The sequence below is a fragment of the Protopterus annectens genome, chromosome 5.part0 (assembly GCF_019279795.1).
Source record: "Protopterus annectens isolate FY-2018-M chromosome 5.part0, PAN1.0, whole genome shotgun sequence".
Classification (NCBI taxonomy): Eukaryota; Metazoa; Chordata; order Ceratodontiformes; family Protopteridae; genus Protopterus; species Protopterus annectens.
The window spans coordinates 1515647987-1515673200 of record NC_056735.1 but is presented as its reverse complement, the minus strand read 5'-3'; the positions used below and the strand labels follow the sequence as shown (position 1 = coordinate 1515673200).

The 25214-nt window shown below is 39.6% G+C and overlaps 1 protein-coding gene across 3 annotated transcripts in view; it reads right to left on the bottom strand.

Moving 5' to 3' along the window:
- The window catches only part of IRS2 (insulin receptor substrate 2), a 47481-nt gene extending 23839 nt beyond the window's left edge, over window positions 1-23642 (bottom strand). Inside the window, exons 1-2 of one of the 3 annotated variants that reach the window (XM_044071325.1) lie at window positions 23179-23642; window positions 19203-22536 (exon numbers count right to left, since the gene is read on the bottom strand). In XM_044071325.1, the coding sequence (XP_043927260.1) occupies window positions 19203-22413 (3211 nt within the window). In that variant the 5' untranslated portion in view covers window positions 22414-22536; window positions 23179-23642. Of the gene's footprint in view, window positions 1-19202; window positions 22601-23178 lie in introns of those variants that run through there. The other 2 variants (XM_044071326.1, XM_044071327.1) reach the window with 2 other exon arrangements.
- Between the last annotated feature and the right edge of the window lie 1572 nt (window positions 23643-25214).

Here is a 25214-nt window from a genome sequence, read left to right as displayed (position 1 = left end):
TTAAACCCCTGACAGAGAGGAGTAGCATAATTTCTGGCTCAGGCTGAGAGGTAATGTGCACCTAATATTTACATGTAGGAAATGAAAAACGGTCGCTGGCACTAAATACCCCAAGATTACCTCACCAAGAGGATCAAAGGGCTCAAACAGATGCCATATGCTGCCCGGTTAAAGAAACTCCAGCTCTACTCAGTGGCATACCGCCTGCTCAGAGGCGATCTGTGCCTGACGTATAAAGCCATGTCCAACCCGGAATTAATGGACATGCTGCACCTCAGAAAATCCAAATCCCATCGAGCTACGCGCTCGAGAGACTTGAACCTCAGCACTGAAATAAATAGGACAGATTCATAACCCAGAGGCTCCCTTCACTCTAGAATAAAATCAAAGTCCAGGTTAGGCAGAGTCCCAGATTGACTCTCTTTAAGAGGAATCTTGATGAGTGGATGGGAGATCGTAGCTTTACCCCGGGTATCACTTCTGTGTCACTGTTAGACAGAGGCACAGTATACTAACCTCAAAAAAAGGCATAGCAAAATTCATTTAAAATGGGTGGCGAAAGCCAAACACACTCTGGCTAGGCTTATAAATGCCCTAGGGCAGATAGCCTAGTATGAACCTATGAACCTATTACACTTCTGGGCTGCAAGAATATTCAGGAAATAAAATGGACAAATGGGGATGTGTAGTCTGATCTACAACAAAGATGTGCTGAATTCCCTGTTTTTCACCAAAGAGAGTAGCACAGTGGCGCAACAGACAGCATTGCCGCCTCACGCAACAGGTTCCCCAGTTCGATTCCTGGCTGGGGTGCCTTCCACGTGTACTCTGCATGTCCTCCCTAAGTGGGAGTTTCCTCCGGGTGCTCTAGTTTCCTCACACATTCCAAAGACATGCAGTAGGTGGACTGGACACTCTAAATTGGTCATACATATGAGTGTGCTTTTGAGTGTGTGGTGTGAAAGAAATATCACATCAGGGCTAGCCAGTGGCGTAAACCTTGGCTCTAGATGATTGTCAGTGTTGAAGTGACTTCCCATCCTTATGAGCAAAAAATGCGAAAAAGGGTTTGTGGATGTTTGGAGGAGTTGAAAGCATCTGAAAAATGATTTTATTACTTATTTGTTATGCAGAATTGTAGACAAAATGCACATCCTAAAGCAATGTGCTTGTTCATAGCTTCATAGATTCTATTTAGGCAAGCAGTTGGAGCAACCACGTACAGCTTAGACATGTATCCCTTGGGTGTAGTGGGGTGATTTGCCTCCCAGCTCACTGAAGGACATGCTGCTTACCCCATAGTAAATTTGTGGAAACCCATAACATCCAAAATAGTTTGACATGCAAGTGGGTGCTCATTCCAGAAGTACGGTATTCTTTGATGAGGAAACTCACTCCAAAGAGGACTTGTTTAGGCTGTGATTAAAGATGGGGTCATTAAAGACAGTGTTTTTAGTATTACCAAAGTGGAACAGGTCAAAGTAGGACAAGATATTATATAACTTGGAATACAAAGCAGAGATCACCACATAATAACTGATGAGAGATACAGAAAAGTGAGAAGGCTTTTAGTCTATCCAGATAGCAAAGAAACTTAAGTCTTTGTTTTTTTTTCACTTGTATGGTCTTTCTAGCTAGGCAAAGTGTTTAGAGAGCTATATTCCAAACATATTTTCTGACTTTCGTGTTATGGGAAGAACAGAGGAGGATTATGACATTGTTGGCCCTGAAGGATACACTTTTAGTGATTAACCAGACAAAGTAGAAAGCTATTATAACTATAACTGCTACATGGTAATCAAAGCACAGTTTGTCGTTGATGAAGGTACCTTGGCATCTAATGATCATGTCAGTCTTAAGCAGGGTCCCACTTAAAGAATCACAAAAAGAAAAGAAGACGACTTTACACAACAGAGGAATGAGAGTGGGTCCAAGAAGAAGGCATGTCCATCTGCCTTTTACACTCAAGGGTAATTAACATAGCTTTATTTCCACAGTGGTAATGTGTATGGCAAATACAAATCAGGATTTGCCATGGCATTCTTTACACAAGTCTGAAGTAATGGGCTTACCCATGTATGAGCAAATACCAATAAAAGACTTTGGAAAAGCCATCTTGTCTCACTAGTTAAAAAAATGGAACCAGCTCAACAAAATGAAATAAATCATGGATGAACTTAAAGGTATTCTCAAATATAAGAAGCATGTTATTTACAATGAAAAAGCATGCAAAAAATGTGATTTAGCCACCAATAAGTGTTTCATTTATTATTAGCTTTTAACTGACTTACTAACTTCTTTCATACCTGAGAGACAGACTCAAGAAGCTGAGTAACACGTATGTATTTACAATATTTATGCTGCATGCATTAAGTGATGCCTAATCACTGCAAGGTTTGGTATTTTCTTAATGTCTGCTTGTCCTGATCAATGCTGCTTTCTTCTGGTCTCTTCCTGTTCGGCTTGCTCTGTTTCTTTTCCTCATTCTCTCTGCAGATCAGGCCTTAAGAGTCATCTGGCAAATCTTAGCAAACCTCACTACAGTGCTGATGAAGAAATGAGGAAAAAGCTCTTGTAAAGATTGTATCAACAAATGAATGCAGCCAATCAGAACTTACACCATCTGTAAAGAACAAAATGCCTGTTTTGCTTGATGATGTGTCACCAATGTGTCATGCTAGCAGAGGTATGCAGCCTGCCCAGCTGACACAGAATGAGGCAGTGAGAGATCAACAGACGGAGAGAGACAAGGAGCAAAACTTAAAAACCAACTGAAACCTGAAGCCTCACACTGATCGAAAGGCAAAGAATAGGCATACTAATTTATATCTGAAAAGCTCAACTTAGCTGAAGTAATGTAATCAACAATTCTGGTCACATAAAAATGAAGGCTCGGTAGCTGACTTTCCTTATGCAGCATGCTCACAGCACTGCAAAATGCATAAATTCAAAGCACCCCTCTGGCACAGAGTAGCAGTGTAACAGTTAACATACGACAGGTCACTATGACCCACCTAGAAAAAGAAATTCACATTTCAAAGCAGACTAGTTCACAATGCACACGCCTCCTGAATACAGGAGTGATTACAAGAAACAGCATCATGATGTAGTAAGAACAAAATCCATGCCTCTCCAACTGTAGAGATTTTCGCAGAATGTCCAGATTTTTGCCTCATATTTTTGGTCTGTTTCTCATAAAATTGTGGTTTTCTGGCAAATTAATAGCAAATCATTAAAGAGTGAAATTAGAAAATAATGACAGAGATTTGAGTTGCAGACTTCATACTCTTCAGAAAACTCATGCTAATGCAAAATCATTCTATCAACTTTCTTAGCTTGTAAGAGCAATATTTAAAAAATGTCCCTATTTTTGGGCCTTTGTCCCACTTTTACTTATGGCTCTGTCCAGATTTCTTGCTCTAAGAGATTGAGAGAGGTATGAATAATACATTTTCTTATGCAGATTTGCCAAGCACTAAATTAGGTTACCTTAGGATGATTATCTTTATGCCACACTATCTACATACATAAACTGTTTTATAGCAAGGAATTTATACGGTGTATTTTAGGAGAAAAGACAAACAACTGGTTTCCTTTATATGTAGAATGAATATCACTGCCATAAATAAATCATCTGTATGACAAGGTCGTTGAATGTAAACAATTTGGTGCCCAGCATCAAACTGCATAAATCATTCTCTCATGCAGACAATAATCAGTCTCAAATTTGCTGTATAGTCTTGATTTACGCCATCAGCTTCTTTCTCTCTCTATCTGTGTGTACTGCTTTGCTAAAATCGGACTAATTATTTTGATGCCTATATAATAAGCAAATAAACTATCACCTAGAAATTTATGCTATATTACTGTTAAGTACATCAATGTTTATGTATTGTTTCCCGATTAATAAATAGCATCATGTTATAAAAAATAAGCACCATCATTCCTTGTATAAATTATTAGTATGAATAAATAACATTATGTAACTATCCCTTTCATGTATTTTGATGCTGGTAGCCCTAAAAATACATCTGCACCCACTGGATAACCTTGTTGCTAATTGCTGTTTCCGGACATGTGTAATGCACTAATATTTAATAGAGAGTCTAGGGTTCAGTTCCAGACTTGCACAAAGAGTTCAACTGTTGATGATGTTACACTTTGATATTTAACACATAATTCAAGCAGCCAGGCATTGGTTTGAAGTATTTGTTTAAAGCAAGTTTACAACAATTCAGTGGTACAACCATGATGGTACACGTTTCCATATGAATGAGTGCAGTAGGATAACCCCCTCCAAAAAAATGTTATGTTTTCTCTCTCAGTAAGCTTTTCACATTATTAAATGCTCCTGGTCTCATTTTTTTGCAACTTTCTTATGCAAATTTTTTGCATCTGTAGTCTACGCTGCACATTGTAAAATTCTCGGCCCTGCACTGTCAGCCTATGGTGTCCTTACAACAGTCCATTTCAGAAAAGGACCAACCTAAGTTTTAAGTTGCATTGTCATATCTGATGTGTAACAGCTGTAAATATGTTACAGTGCAGTCTTTAGAAACATACATTAAGAAAAGATATTATGTAATATGCAATTAATTCATGATCCAATCAGGCAGTTCATTCAAATGGATTCAATGGAGACAAGATGACCAGCCATGACATGCAGGGTCTTTGTCCCTTGCAACCCTAGGCTAAAACAGCTAAAAGGTCCCAGAACATCTAAATATTAAGTTGTGGAAGTGGTGAACTTTTGAAAAATGACAGGATGAAGTAAAATATTAAGAAAAGATTTCTCTTCTATTTAGTAAGCTATTTGTTTTTCCCCAGTCCATAAATTACAGTAGCAGTCATCCCAGCTACCTCTTCTCCTCCACAGAAGTTCTTTTTTTCAGCAGTCCTCCAGTTACTATAATATTCAATTTTAACTGATTGTAATGCTCTCTTCCCAAAAAAGGCTTCTCATTGGGTGCATGTTTTGCTGAAGATAACCAGATCCCCTCAAACGTTTGATATTTTTCTTCTATTAACTAGCCATATAACCTTTTCCATGCCTGCACCAGAGTGCCACGTTTCCTACATGTCATCCCTTTTTGCCCTCAGTTTCTGAGCTACTCTGTTAAGTAACCACAATCTGCTATGATACCTGTTGCATATCATTTATTTTAAGCTAAATCTGCAACCAGAAGGTATATTCATTTGCTTTGTGTAATGGCCACATTACCAAATATATGCATCCTGTCAATTTAATGACAAAACTATCATTAACTAGACTAATGTTTCCTTCCTTTCCACAACTCAGCAGTCTATTCTGATGCATCCATAGCATTTCATACACGTGCCACAGGGCATTCAGCTTACAGACACATTCACAAAAGCACTTAATGAAAAAATGCTACTTGTACTGGCATAATGCACTTATCATTACCTTACCTGTGTACATACACTAAGAAAATGGGAGATAACAAAAAGGTATAATGCAGTATGTTTAATTTATGTTTTTAAAGGGTTCATATTACATTATCGAATATGGTCAAACTCATATGTTCGAACTTTTAAAATTTCGAAAACGACAGAAAAAAAATAAAAAACAGAAAGAAACCTAACTGTTGTAAGCAGGGGGGCAAGACCCCCTGCACCCCCCGCTCTTTAAATATACCAAGTCCGAGACCGCACTACAGTGCAGTAAAGGGAAATCTTCCCTTTCTACACTGAACGGAGATCTCCATTAACACATTCGAACTTTTAAAAGTTCGAATATATGGGTTTGGGTCTATATTATGATATTGCATGCTCAGAAGAGCGAATGACACATAATCGACCCCATGTAAGCGAAAGCTTACAACATCGAAACCTCAGAACAGCAATTTTTTCCAAGGGAAAAAAAAAATCGCTGTTCCAAAACAAACAACAACAAAAAAAACTGTAAAATGTTATGTGGGGGGCTTCACCCCCCGACGTGGGGGACTGTGCCCCCCACACCCCCTACTTAAATATACCAACTCCGAGATGGCACTACAGTGCCAGAAATGGCAAAGCAGCGAAAGCAGCTAAGCAAATTCTTTCCCAGGGAAAGAATTCACTGAAAAGCCGCTTCGCTATTTTGCCTTTTCGCGCTTTTCAGTTCGACAAAGACACATTTGACAACCTGCATCTGCAACAGCGTAATAGGGAGCCATGGGTTTGACCATATAGCGCTTGAACTTTTAAAAGTTCGACAACGTAATAGGAAACCTTTTTAAAAAGACCATACCATGACATATTTGCAGATGTTACACATCAGATATGGCAATTCAAATTAAAGGATTTCTGTGGAAGAGAAAGTAGAAAAGACAAAAAAGAATTCTGAATGGAGGCAGTTGCTATGCAAGAGCCCATCTGTGTAGGTTGTACAAGTGCTGCTTATGACTGAGACGCAATTCTATGTGCTAAGAGCCATTAAGTCTGTCTGTAAGCATAACATAACTGTGTATTCAAATCACAACAAACATGTGCTGTAACATATTCTTAGCATCACGTCCACAGTTCACAGGAAGTTCCACAGTGTAGAACACACATTACCCACTATACATTCACAACAATACATATACACAACAGCAAAGGTATAGTTGAAACCTAGGGCCCCATTAGCAAAATTTGGAATTGCCTCCACCACAGGTGTTGGAAGATGCAGAGCACGGAGGGGATATAAACAGCAGCATTTGTAACCAAGTTTTCAAAACATTTCATCATTACTAAAACACTGTAGCTATATAGATTTAATTAACATTTTGTGCTGCCAAGAATAATTCTAATATACGAGTATAATTTACATAAAAACAGTTCCTACAAATTATGTTGCATTGGATATGGCAGCTGCTGGAATATTCCCCATCAGGTGGGACAAAAACAGAACACCCAGACCAATGGAGAGAAGATGTAAATTCCAGGAGGACTGTGTGTAGAGCCCAAGACTGAAACTAAACTTTGATACCAGGATGAAGACATCATAACATCCATGTTTCTAATGTTCTGCCCTTCTCGATCCTCATTGATTTCTTGCCAAGTATCTCACTCAGAGACCATCAAGCAATAGTAAGCTGACCCCAAATATATACACGTTCTGCTAAAAATGTGTGCCAGAATTCTAGAAAATTGTAAAAAGTCACAAAAAACATGGCATGTTGTCACACACACTGTTTACTGTCAGGGAATACATATAAATATGCATATTAATACAAAATATCTCCTTATCTAGCAAGGTTTGACTGGGAGGTACCAATAACTGAATGGTTACCTTGACCTGAAATCTTGGTAGCATCTAATTCTTCAGTTATGAGCTTGAAATGTATGAGTGCAGGGCTACTATGCATGATTAGTCATGGCTCTCTTTCCAAATAATACTCTGTTTCAAATGAATAAGATAGCCAATGATCCATAATCATAAATATCTAAAGTATAGATTATCATTGTATGGGATCAGAATTATGTCACGAGCAATAGACATGGATGACACAATACAGTCAGTAAGAGTTGAGGCACAATCCTCTACTGCCCTTCAATCAGTATCTAGGTGATAAAAGCATAAAATGAATTTTAGTAACATGATGATTCTGAAAGGGGTACTGTGTTACTTTAAATGTGTGCAGCAGTACGAAGCATGGGAACATTTCTACAGCAGTTAGTCAGGTAGGCAGTCTGTATTAGCCAGGGAACAATACACTGATTACTAATTAACACTGTATAAAAAGAAGTGGATGTAAAGTCATTCCTAAACTGGAGGTTCAGAAGGGGTGAGCTCAAGCTATCACAAAAGACCCAGGATGCACAGAATGTGACAGCTCTCATCCCATTTAGGGCATACTTGTGGATTATACATGGAAGGATCGTGGAATATACAGATGTGACTGGAGCTTGGTCGATGGCCTCAGTTTGGGGCCTTTCTGGAGGGGCTACAAGAGACTGCTGTTGACAAGAAGAAACTGCTGGTATTTTCTGCTTTGCTTCTGCTAAGTGGGCTTCAGTTTTAATTTTTCTGTGACTTTGTGAAAAGTAAACCTGTTTTATATACTTCCTGCCTCCACTGTCTCCTTGGACCTATGTTTCACATGGCCAGGCCTCTTACTCATTCTGAGAAGAAATTATTACCTAGTAAAATACAGACTGGATGTATTTATAGAAACAATCAATTAATTATATCTATTTAATCTCTTACTTTACTCCTGTTGCTGTACACTAATAAAACCTGCAAAGTATTACTAGGATTACACTTCTTTATCCAGGTCTATCCTGCTTCTCCTTAACAGACCCTTTAACCTACCATCTAGCACACTATTCATTCATCTGTTGTTTTTTGTCTCCCTCAAAAAGAAACAACTAACTCTTATGTAAGCTGATGACACTGCATACTTGGTTTTTTTTATTTTATTTACTAACATTTGTTTACCGGAAAAGTCCAACAGGAAAGAGGTGCCCTTTTTCAAGACAGGCCTAGGTAGAAAAGCTACACAACATCATATTTAATGCAATATTTACAATAATGCAGAGTAAACATACTCCCAGGCAGTCCAAAACATGTGCTTTAAAGTTATGTTGTCCCTCCACAGTACACAGACTGCAGAACAGACTAAACACTCCTTTTATGTACTACTCCTAAATATGTAATTAAGTATAATCACATTTTGCATAGAAGGGGAAAATGTGAAATGAGATCATATAATTCTTTAACTGTATGAGTATGGAGCTTTTCTCCTGTATTGGGAACAGAAAAGGGGGCTTTGCTCCCAGCTAGACTTTGTAAACTAAACAAAACAAAATATAATAAATTTACTGTGTTGATCATATGGGTTAATTGATTCTATGGTTGCACGCAAAGAGTCTGTGCAATAAATGCAAAACAATCACAACGTTTGAAACTCGACTGTGATAAAGATTGCAAGCAAAAAGCCATTCGAACAACCACCTCACTGTCTTGTTTGCTTCTTACATTACTGCCAGGTTCGCACATTCATCAATGCCAACAGCTGAAGATTTGTTCTCACTAACTGACTCTGCATTACATTCCTAGTCTTGGTTGTAGACACATATAAGTTGCGTCTGCAAACTAGCTGGGATGAAATCAATGAGTATGTTCTTTCTAAAAATGCAGCTGCAGTGGTGCAGCGGTAGCACTGTTGCCTCACAGCAAGAGGATCTCCTGTTCAATTCTCAGCTGGAGTGCCTTCTGTGTGGAGTCTGCATGTCCTCCCCGCGGTCGAGTGGCATTCGAAAGACATACGTGAATAGGTGTGCCTTCGCAGAAGGTTGTGTTTCGGGCTGGCAACTCAGCACCATAAAAATCTACTGCCAATAATTAGTGGACTGGAGTTCCGCTGTGGCGACCCCTAACCAGGAAAAGCTGAAAAGACAACATGTTCTTTCTAAAATGCAGCAAGGACTTACTATTATGACTTCCAGCTTGTTCTGAACAACCCTGCCTTGGGGTTACTCAGTCACCTATAGATTTATATTTTATCCAAGAATAAGAGACTACTCTACTCTTACTGCGTCTTTCGTGAAAGTTCACTGGCTAAGTTTCAACAGCCCAAAGTAGGTGCACTGTTAAGTCACTGCAGACATGTTGCTAAAGATATTTCTATTGTCACTATTCCCGAACAATACATTTATCTCCATCCTACACTTCCAACAAGAAATCTACAGAAAACCATTCTCAAACATTCCAGACTAGCAATGTTACTCTTGTGTAACTTGCAATTTGTACAGACTATATTTTGTAATAACCTCTACTTAAGTTTTGCACTACATCGAGTGTTTTTAATCATTACTGTAAACTGAATACTGCTGTTTATATCCAAAGGAATATAATGTACTGTTTTTTTGGAGATTTTCTCCCTGGGCCACTGCTGAAAATGGGCTCCTAGCCCACTCGTACCTTCCCGGTTAACATCATCTTCTTTCGGCTGTTTCCGTTAGGGGTCGCCACAGCAGATCACCTGTTTCCATTTCTTCCTGTCCTCTGCATCTTGCTCTGTCACACCAACCACCTGCATATCCTCTCTCACTACATCCATAAACCTTATCTTAGGTCTTCCTCTTTTCCTGTTACCTGGTAGCTTCATCCTTAGCATCTTTTTCCCAATATACTCCGCATCCCTTCCCAGCACATGTCCAAACCAATGTAATCTTGCCTCTCTGTCTCCAAACCTTCCAACCTGGGCTGACCCTCTAATATACTTATTCCTAATCCAGTCCACCCTCGTCACACCCAGTGCAAATCTTAACATCTTTAACTCTGCCACATCCAGCTCAAACTCCTGCCTTTTTGTCAATGCCACTGTCTCCAACCCATATAACATAGCTGGTCTCACTACCCACTTGTAGACCTTCCCTTTCACTCTTACAGGTACTCGTCCGTCACAAATCACTCCTGACACTCTACTCCACCCACTCCATCCTGCCTGTACTCTCTTCTTCAACTCACCATTACTCTGAACTATTGACCCCAATAAACTCATCCATCTTCGCTACCTCTAATCCTTGCATCCTCACCATTCCTCTATCCTCCCTCTCATTCACACACATATATTCTGTCTTAGTTCTGCTGACCTTCATTCCTCTTCTCTCTAAAGCATATCTCCATGTCTCCAGGGTCTCCTCCACCTGTTCCCTACTCTCACTACAGATCACAATGTCATCTGCAAACATCATAGTCCATGGGGACTCCTGTCTGATCTCGTCTGCAAACCTGTCCATCACCATTGCAAATAAGAAAGGGCTCATAGCTAATCCTTGATGTAACCCCACCTCCACCTTAAATGCATCCATCACTCCCACCGCAGACCTCACCGCTGTCACACTACCCTCGTACATAGCCTGTACCACTCTTACATACTTCTCTGACACTCCTGACTTCCTCATACAATACCACAACTCATCTCTAGACACCCTGTCATATGCTTTCTCCAAGTCTACAAAAACACAATGCAACTCCTTCTGACATTCTCTGTACTTCTCCATCAACACTCTCAGAGCAAACATCGCATCTGTAGTGCTCTTTCCCAGCATGAAACCATACTGCTGTTCACTAATCATCACATCCCTTCTTAACCTAGCTTCCACTACTCTTTCCCATAACATCATGCTGTGACTGATCAATTTAATCCCTCTGTAGTTACTACAGCTCTGCACATCACCCTTATTCTTAAAAATCGGTACCAAAACACTTTTTCTCCTTTCCTCAGGCATCCTCTCACTTTCCAAGATTTCATTAAACAATCTGGTTAAAAACTCCACTGCCATTTCACCTAAACACCTCCATGCTTCCACAGGTATGTCATCTGGGCCAACAGCCTTTCCATTCTTCATTCTCTTCATAGCTATCCTTACTTCCTCCTTGCTAATCCATTGTACTTCATGATTCACTATCCCTACATCATCCAACCTTCTCTCCCTCTCATTCTCTTCATTCATCAACCCTCAAAGTACTCTTTCCATCTCCTCAACACACTCTCCTCGCTTGTGAGTATGTTTCCCTCATTATCCTTTATCACCTTTGCCTGCTGCACATCTTGGTCCCTCTGTCTAGCCAATCGGTACAGGTCCTTTTCTCCCTCCTTAGTGTCCAACCTTTCATACAACTCTTCATATGCCTTATCCTTAGCCTTCTCCACCTCTTTCTTTGCCATGCACCTCATCTCCTTATACTCCTGTCTACTTTCTTCATCTCTCTGACAATCCCACTTCTTCTTTGCCAACCTCTTTGCCTGTATACTCTTCTGTACTTCCTCATTCCACCACCATGTCTCCTTGTCATCCTTCCTCTGTCCCGATGTGACACCAAGCACCTTTCTAGCTGTCTCCCTTACTAGCTCTGCTGTAGTTACCCAGCTATTTGGTAACTCTTCACTGCCACCCAGTGCCTGTCTTAACTCATCCCTGAACTCCACCTCACAATTACCCTTTTTCAATTTCCACCATTTGATCCTTGGTGCTGCCCTCACACTCCTCCTCCTCTTCTTGATCACCAGCGTCATCCTACAAACCACCATCCTATGCTGCCTAACTACACTTTCTCCAGCCACCACTTTACAGTCTCCAATCTCCTTCAAACTGGCCCTCCTACATAAGATATAATCCACCTGTGTGCATCTTCCTCCACTCTTGTATGTCACCCTATGCACCTCCCTCTTGTTAAAATACGTATTCACCACAGCCATATCCATCCTTTTCGCAAAATCCACTACCATCTGACCTTCTTCATTCCTTTAACACCATACTTACCCATCACTTCCTTATCCCCACTGTTCCCTTCACCAACATGCCCATTTAAATCTGCTCCAATCACCACTCTCTCACCCTTGGGTACAGCCATCACCACTTCATCCAATTCACTCCAAATTGTTTCTTTCTCATCCATTGCACACCCAACTTGTGGAGCATATGCACTAACAACATTAATCATTACACCATCAATTTCCAGCTTCATAAACATCACTCTATCCGACACCCTTTTCACCTCCAAAACACTCTTTGCATACTGTTCCTTCAGAATAACTCCTACGCCATTTCTCCCCCCATCCACACCATGATAAAACAATTTGAACCCACCTCCGATACACCTAGCCTTACTCCCCTTCCATCTGGTCTCTTCCACACACAATATACCAACCATCCTTCTGTCCATCATATCAGCTAGCTCTCTCCCTATACCAGTCATACTGCCAACATTCAAAGTTCTGACCCTCACTACCACAGTCCTAGCCTTTCTCCTCTCTTCCTGCCTTCGGCCATGCCTTCCGCCTCTTCTCCTCCTTCGTACCTTCCCGGTTAACAAATGTAATAAATCAACTGTGGTCCTGTATTCAGACCAGAAAATGGCCCCAGCCAACCATGTTCTGCTGCATTGCCAACAACATTTCTACTGAGAGCCTTGCTCTATCATGTTGCCTACAACATATCAACTTTTTTGTATGTGTAGCTGTTGTCATCAACAGGAAGTCTACCAATCTTTTCTCATCTGCTACCCATAGCAAGGAAGTACCACTCTTCAGTTGTATATCCCACACTGTTGTCTACCTTGTGCCACTGTCCTGCTCATAGCAGTAACACTGTTCAGTTATGTTGACCATGGGAAGTCTACTACAAAGCTTGCTCTGTTACACTGCCCACAGTTAAGGTTCAAAACTGCTTGTTCACACTGATACATAGTTAGCATCACTACAGAACCCACAGTAAGTTAGCTACAAACCTTGCCGGACATCTGGCTCACAGCAGTATTAATGATGTATCCTGTTTGCTTGTCTTTTCAGCTTTTCCTGGTTAGGGGTCGCCACAGTGGTACTCCGTTCCACTAATGACTGGCAGTAGATTTTTTTATGGTGCCGAGTTACCAGCTCGACACCCAAACTTCAGCGAAGGCACGCCCATTCACGCATGTCTTTCAGAGGCCACTCGACAGCAGGGAGGACATGCAGACTCCACACAGTGTGCTCATTAAATTAAATCACAGAAATGGTCAGCTGTGCCACTAGACCTAGTCTACTATATACCTTGTTCAGCTGTGTTATCCAAAGTATGCATATTGCCAACAACGACTGGTGTGCAGTCCATGAGAAGTTAAACTGTTCAGTCTATAACCTACAGAGCATAAGCACAACAAAAACATTATGCGTTGCACATAGGTACACTACTGGCAACACAAGCACAAAACCAAGACAAATTCCAAGTGACATGGTGCCTTCCCTGTTCTAACTTAAGTACCACACATGATCCATGCATGTGCATACATGCTCCACATCTATAATAAGATGCTCAACAGCACTACTGAACATACATCACCAACTGTGAGCAGGGCTATGGGCTCCTGAAAAGGAGCTCAAACATCTGTGTGTGAGAGAAAATGGCAACAGCAGGTATGTGCATGGTCACACTGTAGACGGCATACACAGAGAAAATGACAACATTAAGCATGTGCACAATCATACATGTGGGCTGAACAGTAGTTGATATGTGAACATTCACACTGTATGGTGCATATTCTGTGAAAACACCATCATTCATGTGCATGGTAGTACTGTACAGTGAAAATGACATCATTCATGCGCATGGTAGCACTGTTTGGTGAAAATGGCAGCATTCAATAACTGCACTTTTGCACTGTATAATGCACTGGCCCATGTAATGATGCCATTAATGTCTTTGTACAAGTGTAGTATGCCTATAGGGTGCCTACTGCACAGTAGAAGATTACAGCTGACACAAATGGGTAAGAAGTGCAGCAGGTAAGGCTATGCAATGATACATTCTTTTGATAAGCATTGTGCCAAACAAGGTTTGTTTTAGACATATTACTATAAACACATTAATATATTGAGATATGAAAATGCTATATAAATGTTGCCATAGCCTAATAAAGGTGGCATAAGGAAGCATGGATGGCAATAAAATTACTATAAATATCACAATGTACCTAAAGGTAGGTGGCAGTGTTACTATGGCTTGTGTTCCAAAACATCATTACTAACTTACTGTGGTCAGCGGATTCTGCAAAGCCTGCAATACAGCTACTACAATGTGCACTGCTAAGATTTTCTACTAAACATGGGCAACACACCAGTCAAATCTGGCAACTGATGTACTTACTATATGCACACAGAACCAAAACAGGCATGTACATATGTATGCAATGGGCACACATTAGCCCATCCTCCCAAATATAGGGTATTGTCCTCTGCTAGAATTACTTCCCAAATATAGGGTATTGTGCTCTGATACAATTACCCAACACATTGCACATATGAATGTACGTAAACTGTGAGCATACTGTATACTGTGTACTGCACCACATAAAATCCATACTACTGCTTTTTATAAAAAAAATCTTTCCACCATGATCCTCTCATACATTCTCAGGATTGGCAAATGTAATGGCATACTTTTCATTTAGGGACAAAAAGGAAAATGAGAAATCATTGTAATTACATGCAAAAAAAATGTAAGTAAGCAAGACAGGAATTTTTATAAGCATGGCATTGTAGGAGTCTAGCAGTCTGCAAAAGCAGAATAGCAGAACCATTAGGTTTCTTTAGAAGTACGTACTCTGAAAAGGAACAGGGAAATTCAGGACATCTGTACTTGTACAATCCTGTTACGGCAGGAGCCAAGTTACAGAAGCCAGACCTACTCACAGCAGGCTACAAGTATCAGGCAGCTAAAACAAGTTTACGGTCAATGACTTTTAAAGGTATTTTAATATGAGTGCATGCGTGGGTGTTCAAGACTTTGACAACCGTCCATGTGCTAATGTGCCTGCAGTTTATGGAATGTCAGTGAAGCAGGCAAGAAATCTCCTAAGCTAAAATGTGCATGCCTGCCATGCAACCTAAAGATTGTAAAATGTACCTATCAATATTTAGGAACATCTGACACTGTTAACTTGGATAACTTACAAGTTCTTATAATGTTTCTTTCAACACTGCTCGCTAAATTACATAAACAATACAAAGTAAAATATTCATACAGATTGATGGGTTGAAACCCTACCTCTTTTGTATTAAGTGACAGTTATTATATGCATTACAGTTACATTGTACTTTCTACTTTTTATAACAAAAATTACTTATTATATACTCTGATTCTGAGAAAAGCAGTATTTGATGCATTCATATTCAGCAACATTAAGTACTTATTAGCAACCATAAGGCAGCAAGTATGCTTAGACTGTCACATGCAATTACTGTCAAATAATTTTAATACTACACTACTAATCATATTTACATATTTAATACTACACTCTAATAATCGTACTCAACTGGGCATGTTCTGTAGCAAAGCACTGCATTTTGCTTTCAGAACATTATTATATTATTCAAATTAAAAACCTAATTAATTCTCAGTAATCCGTGTTTAGGTAACAGGTTCCAGGCCATGTAAGTAGCTTCAAGGAAAGTGCTCTGTATATGCTACTTTGCAGTTAATTTAGCTCATAGCACAGGTTATTCATAACCGACTTCAGTTCCAACTAATTAGCTTCAGCTAGCCCTCAAAACCACCATGCCTGGCAGAGTAGCTTCAGAAAAAATGTAACATCTAACACATTACTTTGCAGCTGCAACTTTCAAGCTAGCTAATATACAAAGGATATGAGATGGTTCAGTAAATATTTATGAACTAGAACAGCTCACAAGTCAGAAATTCTCAGATTTGTGTAAATTTAAACAAAACATCAAAGGTTTATAGCCAAAAGAAGAAAAAAAAATGTGGACTACTCAACTATTAACACAGTACCAAGAACCCTCCCCAACTCATTCCCAACCCAATGCCATCATATCTATTGCTATTTCTTTAGATACAGTCCCATTCTTAGTAATGTAGACAGATGTTCCATGTTTTACTGTTATACTTTTCAAGCCTACCCTAAAACATGTTAAACTTAAGTTGAATTTAACATCAGCCTCTGATGCTTTTTCAAGCAAACTACCCAAAACAGCTAATGTGCCACAATTTTTTCTCTATTCTTTCTATAGAAATATATCCATAAAAAGGTAAATTTAAACACTAAAAGTACCTAGCTACTGTACCCCAGGTATATAACACTCCATGGCAGATGAGTATGACTGTATTCCTTCCATGGCAGATGAGTATGACTGCATTCCTCACACCACACAAAAAGGTGGAAACACTACTTTTAATAATATTAAAAATGACACATAGTACATGCTACATCCATTCCCTGGCAAATGTATAATTCTATGCAGCAGTTAAATGTTAGGGTCACTTAGCACCGCATCTGGATTTACTGTGTGATATTAAAATGAAAGACAATTATTACAAGACATCTTTGATAAAGTTATGAACATTGGCTCTAGGTGACAGTTACTGTTGAACAGATACCATGATACCATGTACAAAATAGGAAACAGGTGGTTAATTACAATGCCAATAGGAAACATCCTGGTTAAATCCTCTTCTAAAATATGGACACACAGCATTTTCAGTACACACCTTCAGCAAAATTCAGAGATCAACGATTGCAGCTGAAACTTACACACATATAAGGAATGTATTTACTTTATATTACAGTTTAGATGGATAAGTTTAACATTGTTCTCAGTCAGGAATGGATAAGCCTCCAATAGACTAACAAAAAGGAGAAGGCTTCCTTCTTGGTTAAAATGTGGATCCCTACAAACACAACAGCAGCAGCACACAGAAACACAACATTTGCAAGTAATTTATACTGTACCACATCTTCATAAGTCCCATAAAACAAACTATAGAAATAGTAAAACAAAAGTAAGATCTTTGCTTAGGCAACATGTGATATTCACTGCTCATACTTTAAAAAAATAAATCAGAACTGAGATCTAGACAACTGTTACCATTTCTGTGAACCATGAAGGTACCTTCTTGCTTTACAGCATTCTGATATTCACATTTACAAATGTGACAAAATGCACTTGTTTGGGTGCAGGGTGATCCTAAATCTCTCTTACTTTAAGGTTATCATTACTTCAGTACGATTTGAACAATATTGTACTACATTTCTAATCCAGCATATAATGTACCATTTTTTTTCTGTATGTATATATAAACAGTCAAGCTGCCTCTGCAAAGAGTAACATCCTGCTGTCACTGAAATCTGAGAATACCTTTGCCAGAGTACCATTTATTTAAACAGAACAATTTGTGTGTATGTTCATACTAACACATACATACACTGCATTTTTTGATGGAGCCATTAATACCCCACCCCCGAGTGGGACATCTAATAAAAACTATGAATTTAAGAGAATTCAGGAGCTTTACCTACATTATAAAGAACTGTACTTTAGAAGTACAGTTCTGAATGAAGCATACATCATTAAAAGGCAAGATACTGTAATAAACTCCACCAGACTGTAAACATGTCATTTTACAACTGAAATACATCTGTAAACAGTATTGTAAATGAAATTAACCATACCTCTCAAGTGTACCTCATTACAAGGAATGTACCTTATTTGGGGGTCTTAAAAGTTCATGTTCCAAGTTCCACATTAAAATGGTCTGTCACAAACTCGGTGTTAGGAATTTTTATAACTGATATCCATGGCAAATAGAAATGCATCACATTAATTCATTTAAAGAGCTTTACTATAAGTAAAACCACTATATTTTGATGATCCTATGCCTTTCCCAGTTGAAGTTGTTAGTAGGCTGTTAGCATGAGTTCCACATTTTGTCCATTTGGTCCACATTATGACAGCTAATGTCCCCCATTTTGGAGATGGAAGGTTGAGAGCTATGGACTTAACTAGAATGACAGATTTCAAAGGAACACTCACACCACCAATTATTTTGTATTAATGTCTTCATTGACTACTGTTCTGCTTTCTCTTGTGTGATTTTTTCATTACAATTTAGTTGCGACAGCTCACCCTATGGTTAAGAGTGTTAATTACTTTGCAACAAAAGTAATTTATTAGCAGTCTGTTTTTTTTTCACTTTCTCTAAAACTGATACACATGGTTCCTGCAAAGGAAAGGATGTTATGTAGAAGGTGCCTTTAACAGCATCAACAGTGCTTCTTAGCTAGATTTGAAATGAAAAACTGTGTGCACATTCTTCAATGCCTTACACATTTTGTATGCATAACTAGGTTTTTTGAAGAACTGTTTCACATATAATATTATGTCGGTTTGCCCAATGTTCCCCTCAAATAAAAACAGCTTCCGGATTCAAATACTATACACTGCAGGACTGTCATTTCAGGTTATAACTTGAATAAGGGGTTAAACAGCTGAAACAGCTTGCTGCCCACTTGAAGATGGGGTAACATAATAGCAGGTGGTTTCCTTCAGATATATTTGATGAATAAACAAGGTGCACCTTTATCAGCACTCCTTTTTTTTCAACAAATATTACTTTCTCGTTTGTAAAGCTAAATCATTGTCAACATAACAGGCTAACTATGTCTTCTTACTATATAGTCACAAGAGCTAAATAAGAAAAGGAAGTCACCTTTTTATGAAAACATTCACAAAGCTGCTTTTGTGAACATTAATTCAAGCAAGATACTCTAAACAGACTGCAAATTTTCAATACAAAATGTAATCAGCATATGTGTTTGAAATTATGTATTGTACTTCAAATAAGCCACTGCTCCAAGTTTAGTGGTAAACCAAATGCTTTTAAAATAAATAAAAAAAAAAAATATGTATATGTGTGTGTGTGTGTATGATACATACCTTTAACAATAAGAGCTTCTTGTAAATTTTGAGACAAAAAATCCAAGGTGGAGTAAGCACTGGAATCAACTTCACTTATACATCCTTTTAAACTATGCCTCAGTCGGGATCGTGCAATTTGGTCACAACAACCAATGGTTTCATCCATCAGGTCTAAGGCAATGTAATTTAGTCCGTTCTGAAAACCAGCTGATGTCTCCCGACTCATTGGACTACCATAACCTTCTTCTAAGCCCTCATTTTTCCTGAGAGAAACATTTTCTACAGAAGCAGAGTTGTGTCTTTTTGGGTCATGTGCAAAAGATGGCGATACAGGTGTCACAGTGGTGGTGGAAGAGAAGGTTTCTGAGCTGTGACGTCTTCGTCCTTGAGGATCAGCACGGATAACTTTAGCTCCTCGATTAGGGTCCGGTGGTGGGCTTGAAAGCTTAAATGCCTCAATATCAGGTATTTGATCAATCAGTGTCAATCGTTTCACTCCAGAAGTAGGGCTTGTTACTTGTACAGGTTCTGATTTCTGTGAAATTGGTTGTGGAGGTGTTGTGGGAAGCCCAAATGTCATTTCCGTGTAATCCTCCTCAGTCTGATTTGATATGCATGCACTGACTGAGGGTACTTTTGTGTACAATGAATCTGTTTGATTTTTTCCAGTACAAGATAGAGGTGATACTGCATCCAAAGAGCCATGAGGTAGAATACCAGACTTGGGAGACTGCAAACAAAGGTCAATGTTTATATAGTCAGACAATGGAGACTGCCTCTGACCATTTACAGAACCTAAAGATGATGCAGGACTTTCAGTTGAAACTGGAGGTGAATACCTTGTACTTTCACCAAAATCTATATTAATGTATTCACCAGGGCTTTGTGGTTCAGGTGGTAAAGGATGTTCATTCATACTTGGCAAAGTTCTACACACATCTAATGAAAGTCGTGTTGGCCTAGCAGCTTTGCTTCTGTGAACACCACCATCTGTTTTTGTATGTCGTATGGGTGAAATTGCTGACAGGCATGACACTAAACAATCAGGAGACTTACAATTATCAATTGGTTCTTCTATTATTCTCTGACCAGGTGAATTCATCAAAACATACTGACTGTCTCCATTTTTCTGAGAACATGTCTTGTATGACCGAGGCAATGAGTTAAATGAATAGTTTGACTTGATGGGCTCACTGTTACCAGGATTAAAAAAATAATCTGGAGGTGTTAATGAGGCACAGTGGTTAATCTGAGGAGAAATATTAATATAGTCCCCATTTGGTAACCTGCCTTCAGAGCTTTCTCCTGAGAGCTTTGAAGCACACCACATCTTCATGTATCCACTCTCATCAGGAGAACTGCTGCCACAAGAAGCATTAGCCTTGCAGATATTTCCCTTTGCCTGAGAATGTATTCTGGGATTAATGATCTGTTTTGGGGCAGAAACACTTGTCAAGTTCATAGGCATGTAGTCATTAGCTGGAGTTGGTGGAAATGTTGGTGTAACACCTGGCATCATTGGCATGTAACCATCATCATGAAGATCACTGTTAGAATTCTTTTGTGATCCAACAGTAATGTCTACATAATCTTCTGGATAAGGATTGTATGGACTTTTTGGAGAAATGGTACAACATGCATGCCTTGAACTTCCTGTGGTGGTTGCTCTCATTAATGTGTACTCATCCAATGATGTAGAAGACACCTGTGGTGTTGTTTTTTGTTTTGAAGGTGTTGTTAAAGAGTATGTTCTCTTTCTGCATCCTTTGTCAGACTCAAGACACTCCTCTCTAGGTGCTCTCAAAGCATATTTGTTACATTGAATAGATGCTTTTTCCATTGCCATGTATCCATATAAATTACGGCCTTCTTGAACAGGTGGAGTTTCCGCTGTTGATTCTGGGGTGTTGTTTCCATTTCCATTGAAATGCCTAATATCTCCAGGACTTGAACCATATTCATCAAAGGACATAAAACTAGCATCACTAGGAGATCCTGAAATAGAAGCACTACCACTAGACAGCCGCTGAATAGCATCTAATGTGGACCCATGACCACTGCTTGATGACAAGCTCACAGGACTCATTGCAGAAGGTGGAGAATATGGCACCGGCATAGACACTGACCTGTTGTGCTGCAATGAAATGTTATGCATTACTCTTGAATGTCTTGTGATAACAGTATTAGAACGACTAAGATGTGTCCTCACTGCACTAGGGCTTCCTGTCACAGACATGGGTCTTGCCATAGTCCCATCCCCTTCACTTGCTGTTCTTACACGACATGAAGTAAATTTGTTAGCAGGTGAAGTAGCTGCCATGCTGTCTGTTCTAGACCTCCTCTGCAAACCAGTCTGACTTGGTGGCAGATTATTTAAATGTCTCCTGCTGGGTACAGAAATTGGAATGGACCCCGATGACTGGCTTTTACTTCTTGGTCTAAATTCAGACAATTCTTTCATTGCCTTCATGGCCTCTAAAATAGTTTCATGGATATTCTGTGCTACTACTGAGTCATCCGCCTGCATCCATAACTCACCAGGACCCGTGGAGGCAGATCTACCTACCTCAATAAAAAAGAAATTATCGGAATGTCCACATCTCCTGATGTTCATGAGCTGCAGGCTTACAGAAGGGACCTCTGAATTCAGTTTCACAAAACTAATACTCCTGCTCGACAGACACAGTCTGTAGACCCCCATTAGGTTCTTACTCTGTCCCAGCCCTTTGGGTTTTAAGTTGACTTGCCAAACCTCTTTATACACAGCACTGGCAGGCGTGATCAATCCATAATTGATATCTTCTGCCCCCGATAAAGACCCCGATGAAAGGCAGTTTCCTTCAGAGACTTTCCCTTCGTTCATTAAATCCGTGAGAGCCTCATACCAGCTCTCCTGCTCCAGCTCATTTTCAGCAACAACGGCAAAATACTCGTCCTTGGTGTAGAGGGCGATCAGGTATTTGTTTTTAGCGTCTGCTCTCTTGTTAATATTCAGACAGGAGTCTAAACAGATCACCCTCTTAGGCACCGATTTGTTTTTCCATTTCTTTTCACTTTCGTAATATTCTAACCTGGACGGGCAGCCCTCACCTTGCTCCTTCAGCACGAAAAACCTCTTGTGTCCGTGTTTTTGTTTCTTCAGGTAGCCGTATTTCTTCACGTTGTTATTATTTTCCTTCACTGCAGAAGAGAGTTGTAGCGGAATTCCAATTATTGGAGGACTCGCCATTCTACTCCTTTTTGGATAAACAGTTACACCGTGTTTTCTTTCTACACCAGAAAAAAACGGTTTGAAGGTGCCCTCTGTCTTTTTACTTTTTCATTTGCTCATCTTCAGCTTCTCACACGGTATCTGAAACAGTTTAACAGTAAATAACACGTTTCACTCAATGACTGAAGTAAAGAGCAAAACAACATGTGACGTACTACAACGACCTGTTCTCATTACAGATATAAGGAGGAGCCACAACTAAACTACCGCCCCTTTTAAAAATCGGTGCACCCCATTGGCTAATCTTAAACACATTAGCATAAATAAGCCAGTACTATTTATCTTTACCCACCCCCTACCTGTTTCATAAGAATACCGAATGAGGACTGATGGTATCTCATTAATAAATTATTATTTACGTTTCTTTCAGTAGCATATCATAACGATTTCTCAAAAAAAAAATGCTGCGGGACACTCGTTTCTGCATTTCCTTTCAAATGGAATTTTGGAGAAAAAGTCCATCCTTTGTGTCTGCTAAAACAGAACGCTGTGATGCACACAACTTACTAAATAAGGTATAAAACCAACAGAACCTACTGAGTGTCGAACTTCGTCGCAATTAGACAATAACAGTAAATAACATAACGTGTGTGCGTATGCATATAATACGCATATAAGATAATTATATTTAATGGTATATAACAATTATATACATTACATAATTATAATGGTCGTTCATTTCTATATGATATGTTGGCACCTTCAATGGAATGAAAGCCATACCTGCTCTAAGTCAGTATATAACATTTTCTTCGGCCCACGGAGGGTATTTGAGTACCTGCTGTTGTGGCCCCTAGGAATGCCGCACTGCATAGGCTGGTGGCAGTATGCTGCTGTTTGAAATAAGCTGTCTTCGTGTGCCCTGTACCTCAGTCATGGCTAGCAGACATACGGAATGCAGAAGGGGTACTCTGTCAGCCCTTATATGTAATGTTCACTTGCACTGCCGTCATATTAGTGTTGGCGGAACCGTCACTGCTGCCATTACGCACTGATTGCTATTATAAATTAAGTAAATCACCAGGCTCCATGCCACCGTACTACTGATGCTTCACCGTAAGGGGGTGGGATGTGTGAATCATCAAAACAACACGTAAGAAGAAAATGTGGGATCTGACAGACAGGGACACAGATAGAGGCAAGCGAGCCGGATCTGTAACTGCTTGCCTTTCAGCCAATGAAACCCGGAGCAGTTCCTTCAGCATTCTTTCTTTATAATTTTATAATTAAACAATTCCTCCCGGATTATTTTATATAAGAACAGTACTGAGGCCAGCTGATGAGTGTAGCGCACAGCAAACAGCATGAAGTTTCTGTGTGCTATACCTCAGGTTGTATGTACTGCAGATCACCAGTTTAGTTTCCATAGTGCCCATGTTGACAAACGAGCCAGCCACAGGCAGGCTCAACCTTCATCTGTAGCAGACGGCATATTTAGAACCCCCCCCCCCCCCAGCTTATCACGTAGCTACACCCCCTACTCCACCAAAAGGGGAACCAAAACAACCGGCACACAAGCACCATCTCAGTGGAGTAACCAGGACTGCACATAGTTTATTCTAGAGAATTGCTGTTGGAGCAGTGTTACTTTCTCACTTAATTTTAGGGACAATGTTTAGGTTTCGCACGGTTAACGGAAGGGTCACTAGGAAAGGTAGATGGCGAGGGTTCTACTCGTAGGTGAAACCTCTGCGTATCCTTGAATGACGCAGTCAAAACCCGCCCCTCCTCCTGTCAAGGCAGTTTACTTTGTTTACTAACAGAATCCTGGGGGAGGGGAGGGCTTGTTTATTTACTAAAAAAGTCTTAGTGCATTGTGATTTGTTCCCAAGTACAAATCTTGTCAAGGTCACACCAGATCCATCTTTTAAATTCAAAAAATGCTAATTGCTGAAACAGAGAGAGCTACAGGAGAGTTTAAGTTATGCTTTGTTTTGCACCTAGGGCAGGCATTTCCCCAATACAGCTGTAACTGTCACTGCGTAAGGAAACCCACACTACTGCTGTCTCACTTTTTCACATGCTCAGATTTTTATTTTGTTTTTATCAGATTCGACGCCCGAGGTTTTTACCAACTGCGCAACTCTTTGCCTCAAAAAAATATAAACCACACACTAATGAATGAATTAAAAGTAAGTGCGTGTGTGTGTGGGGACGCACACAGGCGCTCCCCTGTCTGTCAAATTATTGGACAGCTGAGCAGGGGATTTCTGAAACTGTTGGGGGGGGGGGGTCCTCCCTCTCACGAAAGATTCATTTTGCTTGTTAAAATATCGCTATCATAGTTGTGTGTGTATGTGTGTGTGTGTGTATATATATATATATATATATATATATATATATATATATATATATATATATAAGTGGTGAGACCGAACGTGCGAAATATTTAGGATAGATGCTAGCAAATATTATTGACTGTAAAATGTAAGTAGACAAGTTATTTAGTGGTCTTGCTCGATTCTGCTAGTGTGTTACACACTACACAGTTGTAAAATTGAACGAAATATTATGGTCCACAATGGAATACAGAAGTCCGTCTTAGCTGTCGTAGCTCCCTTCTTGTTGCAGTCCACCTGTCTTTCTTGCCATTGATTTTCCATTCATCCAAAGATATTGTCTGGGGAATAAATTAAAAATATGTTTCCCGGATATTTTTAGCCTTTCACGCTTATCGCACAGAAAGATAAACACAGGAGCTTGATAGTCTGATATTACCAATGCTGCCATCAGCTGGTACTGTTTCTTACAAAGGCATA